The sequence below is a fragment of the Castor canadensis genome, chromosome 3 (genome assembly GCF_047511655.1).
Source record: "Castor canadensis chromosome 3, mCasCan1.hap1v2, whole genome shotgun sequence".
Lineage (NCBI taxonomy): Eukaryota > Metazoa > Chordata > Mammalia > Rodentia > Castoridae > Castor > Castor canadensis.
This window is the reverse complement of record NC_133388.1, coordinates 108,053,216-108,064,032: the sequence shown is the minus strand read 5'-3', so window position 1 is coordinate 108,064,032 and position 10,817 is coordinate 108,053,216. Positions and strand designations below refer to the sequence as shown.

At 37.3% G+C, this 10,817-nt stretch overlaps 1 protein-coding gene across 1 annotated transcript; it reads left to right on the top strand.

The window, feature by feature from the left end:
* Nucleotides 1-1,001: 1,001 nt before the first annotated feature.
* Nucleotides 1,002-9,368, top strand: LOC109680073 (guanylate-binding protein 6-like). Its single transcript, XM_074066988.1, is given in 10 exon segments — nucleotides 1,002-1,161; nucleotides 2,516-2,646; nucleotides 3,609-3,621; nucleotides 3,777-4,022; nucleotides 5,524-5,804; nucleotides 6,483-6,695; nucleotides 7,593-7,695; nucleotides 8,040-8,233; nucleotides 9,155-9,186; nucleotides 9,188-9,368. Coding segments are annotated over 10 exon segments (1,554 nt in total).
* The last annotated feature ends 1,449 nt before the right edge of the window (nucleotides 9,369-10,817 follow it).

Genomic DNA, 10,817 nt, shown 5'->3' with positions numbered 1-10,817 from the left:
GAAGAAAAACAAAGTTTCTGGTACAATATAGATGCTCAGCCAATATATTTAAGTCAATAAGAGACAGTAGTAATAGGACTGGGCATCAAGCAATGAAAATATGAAAACATTCCATTCAAAAGGAGTGGATGAACTGGAGCTCTATGTGAGGTACCAGTCGTGCAAGGAGAGAGCCCAGTCTAGATGCCACTGAGTGGTTGTAGAAAGAGGGCCTAACTCTACAGAAATAAGAGGATCCTGCCACATTACACTGATACATTAGGGAGACTGTTGAGTGTGACTAGAAAGCCCTTGTAGGATACTGATTAAGGAGCACATGGGGGTATTCAAGGTATTGAGAAAGATTATTCTGCCAGATGACTGACTGCAAAGCATGGCTTGGTGAAACAGAATCCCCTTGTTTCCCAATAGTGGAACTACTATATGTAGTCCACATATGTATAGAAGTAAATCCTTCAGTATTTCAGGTTTTTTCTTTGTTGTGTCTTGCAGTGCTGAGGATTAAGCCCAGGGCCTTGTACATATTAAGCAAGTGCTTTACCATTGAGCTACATCCCCAGTATTTATTCTTCAATGTTCCTGAACTTCATCTTAGATATATACAAGGTGAATGTAATAAACCTTAACCTTTAAGATTCTTATAAACATCAGTGAGCTCAGGTATATGACTCATATGTTATGGTGCTCAGAGCAATCTCAGTGCATGGTAAATGTTGCTTGCATTTTATTTTTATTAAGGAAGTAAAACTTTGGACTGTTAATAACTATTATTTCATTACTATCAGCATCAGAGATTATGATGGAGAAAGTGCCAAGAAGTCATCTAATGTTATCCTACATTTTGTGCCAGAGGAAAAGTACAACAGCCCTCTGCTGTTATAAACAAGATTTGATTCATCTTGAGGCTGGGAATAAATTTGTGATATCATTTCTACTGAGAGGCTCCTCTTCTCTTGTAGAAGATTCATGGCATCTGAGTCACTGCATTTCTATTGGCTCCCATGTGTCTGGTGAAATATAGGAATGGGCATCTGTCCATAAACAACTATGCCTTGAAGATTCTTCATAAGATTTATCAGCCTGTGGTGGTCGTGGCGATAGTAGGACTGTATCATAAAGAAAAATCCTACTTGGTAAACCGTCTTGCAAGAGAAAATATTGGTGAGTGTGGTCCCATTTTCTTGACATCAGCTTTATCTGAGTTACTTCCCATATCTCCAGTGTCACATTGAAGGGAGATTCTAACTCTTTGGTCAAAAAATTGAATTCTAGTTCTCACTTACAACTTTGCAATCTTGTTTCTTTCTGTGTTCAAGCTTCTGGCTTATTATTTATATCTTTACTTGCTTGTTATTTGTTTTCTTATATTAGAATATATACCTATAGAGTAACAAACCTTATCTGACTTCTTTACTTCCAAATTTTTAGCAATAAGAATACTGGCTAAAACATATTTGGCACACAATAAATGCCCTTTACTTGAATAAAATAAAACCAAATCAGAATGTCTGTCTTTATCTCAGTGTTATATTTAGTGGTTTTAGCTAGCTTTCATGAAATTCCTGATTAGGGAACACATCTTGGTGTTGCAGAATACCTTATAGACTAGGATACCTAAGACTTATACTATGTGTAAATATAGTTTAATGTAAAGAGCATCTGGCACTGAGAATGTTTTTAAAAAGTAAGAAAAATGGCCAAGTTACTGAGTCCCAAGAGCAGAATGTGAGAATGCAAAGCATCATTAGCTGCTCCTCAACATTTCCACCCTGGTCCCAGACAGGAGGCTCAGAACTTCTGTTCCCTTCTACTTGGAAAGAATTGGTGTAAATGTGATATGATCTCAGTTTGTTTTAGCTGCTGAGATCTCTTCATTAGATGCGATTTACAATGATTTCAAAAAATCTATTCTCTCTGATATTTCTGTTCATAAAGATCAGACTAAGTCTGGCAGGGCTATAAGCTGGCTATAAATTATCACAGTCTTAGCACTTACATGCTTTTGTCCCCAAAGGGCATCTTTTTCATTCTGATTTAATTACTGCTCTATCTCCTGATCCTTGAACACTTGATCCTTAGCAGTTAATTAAATATTTAGTAACTAAATTGCTTTCTTTTATTCCACAGAGGATTGGAAGATCTTGATCTAATTGCAGTATGTTCAACTGCTTTAATCTCTTTTGGGAGTCAGGATGATTGAATGTTACAAATCAAAGCTTCCTTCTGAGCAGTCTGTCATTTCTCTCATTTAGGCCACTTGTAGGCCACACAGACATGGATACAGATATCCTTACAGTGGTGTAAATGGAATTAGCAATTATGGCTCAATCAAACTTTAAAACAAAACAGGCTGAGAACAAAGGATATGATGTGGGTAGATGACACAAAGTTGGATATTCTCATTGAAATGGAGAAAGCATTGTTTTTTGCCTTGCACTACTTGTCATCCAACTCTGACTTTGTAGTCCCTGGTTTCCTTAGATGATCCGCTGTCATTATAAGTGTCTTTCTTCAGGTTTTCTTCTTCTGGACCCCACAGTGGAATCTGAAACAAAGGGCATCTGGATGTGGTATATGCCTCACCCTTCCAAGCCAAACCACACACTTATCCTTTTGGATGCTGTAGGCTTCGGTGATGTGGAAAAGGTAAGTCAGAGAGTCTCAGATCCATTTTATTCTATATTTTCTTAGCTTTTCATGATCCTTTGTCATTTAACTACTGTGATCTGTTCCTGACCTCTTGAAATTCAGCTGTGTGGAATGAGGCTTACTTTAGTCTCTTTGAAGACCATATCATATAATGTTGTTTAGGAAAACCTCTTTTTTCCCCAAGAACTAAAGCAAATAATTTCAATCATCTTAATAAACTTTTATTGAAAAGCTGAGCTTAGGTTCCTGGCCAATACCATAGATATGGCTGTAGAAGATAAAGGTCCTGCTCTCTGTAAGTCTTCTGCCCAGGTGAGGAGACCAGATGTATGGGTCTGCTATAACACCATGTGATCACTGCTCTGGTGTGAGTAATCAAGGTGAGTTTCCTGGAAAGCAGACTAAGAGACAGGCAAGTCTCTTAGTTAGTTAGTAATTGTATAGTTATATTATCTACAAAGTGTTTTTATATCCTGAATAGAAGTAAACAACTAATTTCAGTCTACACTTTTTCAATATTTCTGGTATCTTCAAGATTTTCTATTTTTATATCCACATCATGAAATTATTTTAATGTATTAAGTTTGTGTGGGAGAATTCCTGATAAAACTCATGAGTTTATTAATAAGAGGTCATATTTAGTTTGCAGAGTTTATACCAAAAATAGGTTATCCTATTTGTAGTGTGTAAGTTTTTAACATCAATCAAAAGTTTTCCTTAACTGAACAAGGTTGCATCTCTCCTATGTTAGTTGTTTCTGTATTATTCCTGTTTTTATCTCTTCTTTATTCAGACCTATATATTTGACTTCCAGTATTGGTAGATATAGACCAGAAACTAACTGCCATTAATTAAATCACTCAATAAACATGTAATAAACCAGGCATCATGCTTGGTTCTATGGATACCAGTCATAAGTTTGTTTACCTGGACAGAGGTTTCCCAAAATTTATTTCCAGAGTTACATCATTGGTATGTTGGATTTGCATTGAGCTATTGAATGAAAGTGTAAAAGGAGATCTATGACAATGGAGACTCCAAAGAACAAAAATCTCCAGTCATATAATTTTTGAGCTGCCTTGTTCCAAGACTGTACTCACTATGACTCTATTTTCCTTTCTACTCAGGTGACAATCCCAGAGCTAAATATTCCAACATGTCCAGAGAGTGTATTAGGCATTTTTTTCCAAAACAAAAGTGTTTTGTCTTTGACCAGCCAAAATATGCAGAGGAGCTCCTAGCTCATATGGAGGATGTGATAGACAATCAACTGGATTCTAAATTCCAAGAACAATCAAGAAGTTTCTGTTCTTACATCTTCATGCATGGAAGGACAAAGACCCTCAGGGAAGGAATCCAGGTCACTGGAAATTGTGAGTTTCCCTTCAGTTCTTGAAATCATAGTTCTGTGTGGCCTAATATGTGTTTACTTTTAGAACATGTTCTTCAGTAGTATTTTTTACTCTATATAATAATGTATATTTATAATGATTCCTACCTCAAAGAGAAATATTGTGTTTATGTCATGAGATTTGCAAAATCCTTTCCAGTATCTCACAATTGCTATTACTATTAAGAGATACCACATATATGAAGAGCCCCACGTTTGATGGAAGAGCACTAACTGGCTGTAAAAATAGTTCCATGGTTTGAATGTTGTTTGTTCCTCAAAGGTTTACTTGTTGAGGCTTTGTCACCAATACAATTATAGTAAGGTGGGGGAACCTTTAAAAGGTGGGGTCTATGAAAAGTTAATTATGTCATGTGGCCCCTTCCTTGGAAGGGGTTAATGCTGATCTCGGAGTGAGTGAATGCTTATGAGAATGGGTTGTTACAAAGCAAGGCCACTGCATGAGCTTGGCCCCTTCTAAATGTGGCTGCTTCTCTTTCCTTTTCTTTGCCATGTTGTGATGCAAGCAAGTGGCATTAACAAGGCCACTGTTGTCACACCATTTGGATCCTTCACCCTCCAGAATCATGAGTTAAATAATCCTTATTACTTTATAAAGTACCCAGACTCAGGTATTTTGTTAGAACAAAACAAAACAGACTGAAACAAGATATATTGTCTTCTCAGGAGGAGACCTAAAACATAATATTTTTTGTTTTCAATTTATTTCTATTATATTTTTCAAAATGGACTGAGAAAAACCAATAAAAAATAAATATTAGCTGAAGAGTCCCTGAAAATCCGTTTAAAGCTTAATAACTAAAAATCAGCATTATCTGGATGAGCTGGCCTTATCTGTATACTTGTGTACTTATTGTTTTTAAAATTTGTGTTAATGCGTAATAATTTTTCTTGAATAATTCTGATTCTGTAGATGAAAGCATGCATTTAAAATAATTTAATGCTATGCCCTCAAGAGCAATAGGATAAAGAATAAATGTGAAAATGTAGGTGTTGATAGAGAAAATAGTAGGAGTATGTATTTGTTTGTCTTAGTCTTTGAGACTATTATTACAAAACATTGTAAACTGGATACCTTAGAAGCACAAATACTTATTTCTCATTGTTTTGAGGCTGGAAAGTTCAAGATCATGGTGCCAGTATGGTTGAGTCTCTTGAGAGCTATGGTCCAGGTTGTGGACTGCTAACCCCTAGCTATGCACTCACATGGCAGAAGGGGCAAGTTAGCTCTATGGGTGTCTTCTGAAAGGACATTAATCCCAATCATAAGAGTTCTGCCTTTGTGACCTGATGACCTCATAAAGGCTTCACCCTCTAATTCTACCACTTTGAGGGTTATGAATTTTGGGGGACATTAACATTCATTTCCCTTGCAGTATATGTGGTTATACAAGCATAATCTCAGAACCTTACATTTTGTTGAGTGGGAACTTGATATTTATATCTGTTTCTGACTTGTGCAGGGCTGGGGACACTGGGGGAGACCTACGTGGATGCCATTAACAGTGGAACTGTACCTTGTTTGGAGAAAGCTGTGACAACCCTGACCCAGCATGAAAACTCACTGGCTGTGCAAAAGGCAGCCGACCACTACTGTAACCACATGATCCAGAGAGTGAGGCTTTCCACAGACACTCTTCAGGAGCTGCTGGACATGCACACAGCCTGTGAGAGGGAAGCCATTGCGACCTTCATGGAGCTGTCCTTCAAGGATGAAAATCAGGAGTTCCAGAAGAGACTAGTGGTAGTTTATCCAGATCATTATCTTTCCTGACCCATCTCCTTGAAGAATGAAGGCCAGAGGTGCCCGTATTGTCCCCATGCATTTTAGATTCTTGTGAAGAATACAGTTCCGAAAGACTACACTACTCTGTTCTACTCTAAACTTCAAGCATTGTATCTGGAGCCCTCTCTGCTGTTGATAAAATCAGTACAGATATCCTTCTCAATTCTTCTTGTGGATTGAAATGACTATTTCTATGGATTTCTAGCCCACCCAGATTACCTGAGTTGCTTATGGTTTCTGTGCATACCTTCCCATTCCTAGGAACCAGTTTCTCTTATGAGACCCTCATCCCAGGTTGTTCATCTTCTATTGTTCTTTTTTGTATGATTGAAGATAAAATTACAAGGTGGTATAGATACAACAAAGCATAGAGATTGTGGATTGCAATCATATTATCTCACAGATGAAGATCATGAGGTCCAAGAAAGTTAAGAAATTTTCCCTTTGGCTTTCAGAGAGTTTTTATGGTTCTAAATAAGCTGTCTCACCATTCCTGATTCATCCCATGTTTTACTATACTAGAATGCTTTTCTCAGGTGAAATATAGTCAGATTAATTTTTTACCAGGACTTTTGGAATTTTATCTCCTCTGTACTTTGCTTCTGGTGACATCATCTCCATACATCTTGCTTGCAGGAAGTCATAATGGATAAGAAGATGGATTTATTGCTAATGATAGAAGGGCCATCCTATATATACTGTCAGCACAAACTGAATCGGCTTTCAAAGGCCCTAAAGAAAAATATTTCAGCAGGGACTTTCTCTGTTCCTGGAGGACACAAGCTCTACATGGAAACAATGGAAAAGATTGAACAGGACTACTGGCAGCTGTTCAGGAAAGGAGTAAAGGTGAGAAGTAGGGAGAATGGGGGAAGTTTAGAGGATAGAGTCAAAGGGGTCTCCAGCATGAGGACAGCATGACACATTTAGCTTTAATGCTTGTATTTAATATTTATTCCTGAGACTAGAAATGTTAATTTCTAAAGAAGAATAGAGATTTCAGATATTCAGGATAAACAGACAAAAATTACTCATGTCTTTACCCAAAAAGATGTGGACTTGCAATGTTCCATGAGTTGGTAATGTGCAAGGTCTAGTCAGAGTCTTAGTGGTCAAGGCTGAGAGACAGAGACAGAGAGAGAGAGAGAGAGAACTAAGCAGACAATTGAATATTGAGTGATGACACTGATGAATCTGAGAAAAATGTGGCACATATGTGGTATTAATAAACACAATAATAGTACATCTAATATATATAAGCCTGTCATCACCCATAGCTATGTCTCTTTTCCTAAACCCTTTAATTTATTCCTCCAAATAACATATAAGGGTAATACATATCCTTATTATGGACATTTTACAATCTGAACTGAGAGGCCCAGGTAGATTAAATAACTTGCCTAAAGTTACAGCCAGCCAAGCAGGAGAAAGCTGCAGCATACATTTGAGGTAACATTTCACATTGGAACGCAAATATGAAAACATCATGTAATGGTGACAGGTTGGAACTAGAGCAGGTGGCAGAGGAACCAGAGGGAGAGGAAGCAGGAGATAAGAAGGTCTCTGGTCACACAGAGGAGCTGGTCTACTCTGTAGGATGTCCTTGTAGAAGTTTAATCATGAAGCAAAAGTATATATATATATATATATATATATATATATATATATATATACACACACACACACACACCAGACCTGGTCCTCCCAATAGAAATCTAAGTTCTTTGCTCCTTCTTGGTTCTACAGGCACAAGAAGTCTTCCAGAAGTTCCTGATATTCCAGGTGGCAAAGGAGATGTCCATCCTGCAGGCAGATACAACTCTCACCGATGAAGAGAAGGCAGTAGCAGGTTCGGAGCAGGGCTTAGCTTATAGTGGAATAGGTAGGCTTCTGAAATGCCCTCTGAGAGATCTGACAGGAACACCTGCCCCACATAGGAGCTTCCTCTCTTTCTGTGGAATTCCCATGCTGCTGAAAATGAAAAAAAAAAAAAAACCAGAAAACAATGTGGATTTGTGGTTGTACAAAACCATACAGGCAGGGCCTTTTCCATCACCTTCTGAAATGTGGTCTTGGTATGGAGCTGGGTGAATTCCTGCCTTCACTTTCAGATGTGGTTTGATCTTTTAGCTCAGGAAGGACATTAGTCTTCACCCATTACTCCCTTCTCTTTTTAAACCCTTCTTGGAGCAGCCGAGTGGGCCAAGAAGGAAGTAGCTGATAAGAAACAGGAGCTGCTAAGACAGAAACAGAAGGATCAACAGCAATACATGGAGGCTGAAGAGAGAACTTTCAAGGAACACATGGTCCAACTAAGAAGGAAGCTTCAGGGGAAGAGAGAATGGCTCCTGAGAGAGCAGAATATGACGTTGCAGCATAAGCTGAAGGTAGATCTCCATGGCTTAAGAGTACCTAGTAGTCCTGGCACTCCAAGATGGGGTGGGGAAGTATACACCCAAATTGTACAAGGAAGCACCATTATCATTTGTTGGTTGTGATTCATTAAGAGCTTGGGTCGTGTTTTTTTTTTTTCAAGATGTCTTTGAGTTTTGCTCCATGTTTTAACTCTGGAGAGTTCAGGTCATCTATGGCTCCTACAAGTTGCTGCTGAATATAGACAGGGTTTGAGCTGCTGTTTGGGAGATTTTTAGATGATTTCTTGAGGGCCTTATTAAACAGATTTTCCAAACATGTACAGTCAATATGGATAGCAACTTGTTTGCATTACCAAGACCCCTGTTATCAGGAGCTGTACTACCAAAGACTGGAGGGGTATCCATGCTCACATAAACTATCAGAAATTTCCAGACTTAAAACACAGAGAAGTGACAACACCTAAACTTACTGTAGTTGTCTCCAGGTGCGGAATCTGACTATAGCACATGGCAGCAGAGGAATTCCCTCATTGTCCATCTGGAAGTTACATGAGAACCAAATTCTCTGTCAGCTAACAAATTCCCATTATGTGTGTAATATAGTGGCCCTGCTCATCAGGTGGGACCAAGATCTATGGAATCAGACCAATTGCTTTTTTGGAAATAATGTCAAGAATTTGCTCTAATATGTCAGTTAGTGCAGTAGAAAATGCTAAGGAAGATATTAGTAAAGCTTAAACTATGCTTCCTCACAATTCTAAGTAGGACTCAGATGATATTCTTTGATGTCATTATCCTATAGTGATTGAGAAAACATTTTCAGATATAAAATAAAAATAGTTTGATAAAGTCCTTAAATATAAAGTGTAACTTAAAAGAATGTAGTTTTAAAAAGTTTACTTCATTTCCATCTTTTATTTATTTATTTTTTAGCTCCAGAAGGATTTTTTTGATGAAGATTTTCATCTCTGTGGAGATGAATGTAGAGATAACACATTTGAAAAATATGATTGATATAACAAAAAATGCCTGGATTGCACAAACCTTGGACAAATTTGGCTATCAGCTGTCTTCAATATTGTCTCTTCCTTATATATCTCTTTGTCAGATTGAAAAAGGCATGAACTCGCTATTTAAAAAGAATTAGTTTCCTTTTATGGAGATTATAGAGTGTGGATATATGCTTAGGCTTATTTTTGATGTTGCATGCTTTTTGTTTTCATTTATCAAAGTTTTAAATATGGTTACTAGAGGCTATCAGTCCAAATCCTACAATAAACAGAAGAAATACACAGATACTTTGGTATACCACGTTGTACATCATATCTAATTTTAGGAAACTTGTATTTACAATGCCACACACACAAAGCGTCCATTGATATGTTGGTTTTAGTGACAAAAAGAAAATTACTTAAATATCATCTACATAAGATTGGTAATATAAATTTTACTATATGCAATGCTAGAATACTATTTGTGTAATAAAAATTTGATAATGGATGAGCATATATCATAGAGTGAAAAAACCCAAGGTGCAAAATAATGCATATAGTCTGATCACTGTGGAAAAATGCAACTTACGCAGGAATGCATAGTTTTACATGAAATGTCTGTGACAAGATTGGTGAAAAACTTGTGTCGCTGACTGTTTCTAAGTAGTACTGGGTAGAACCACTGTTTGAAAGGGTATATATAAATTACATATTCCATCTTTTAAATTTTGTAATGAAATGTCTGTTGCTTGTTAGAAATATGTAAGAAAATTTAAAGCATAATACTAATTAAAATAATAAAAAAGAATGTGAAATTTGATATTAGATGATTAAATTGATCCTTGCTTCTAGAAATTACACCAGCAGCTCAACAAGGGACTAAGGTCTGAGTCCTAGAGAGCATAACAATATACATACCGATTTTGTTTTCATTTTGGTTTGTTTTGAAATCTCTTATATTTGTTTCAAAATTAAGATATAAACTTTCCTGTGGTCTTTGATGTCTCAGCAAGGGTAGGTTCTACATCCTATCTCTGAGTTATCATTTAAAGGTTTTATTCTTCTAAATATGTGGTGGTGTAAAGGATTTTGCCATCCCTGTAATTTCAGTGTTGGTCTCCCTGTGGTATCCTGGACTGAGGAAACAATGTATCTTTTCAGACCTGGATCCCCTGGTGGGAGACAATAGAGCCTGATGGCATTGGCCCATAATTATTAGAATCCTAGCAGATCATTTGTATTAATAAGCTGCACAGTTGGAGGCTGCACAGTTGGCCTCTGAGCCTTTTCTGGGAGAATTCCTTAGATGGAGAATAGGACAGAGCATCCATAGCAACCACAGGGAGGTGGAGAAAATGATCAAGAGGAATGAAGAGTGTTCATTAGTTGATTGAGGAGTAGCCTTAATAAAATATTCCACTTCCTAAACTCCTGATCTCAGTCTCCCAAGTAGGTAGGTTTATGGGCGTGAGCCACCATGCCTGGTTCTCATGTCATTTAATTTAAATAGTAAGAGTATGTTAAAAAGAAAGAATATTGAAAGCTTTAAGAGAGAAGTGCCCGTTCACAGCCAGGTGCCAGTGGCTTACAACTGTAATCCTAGC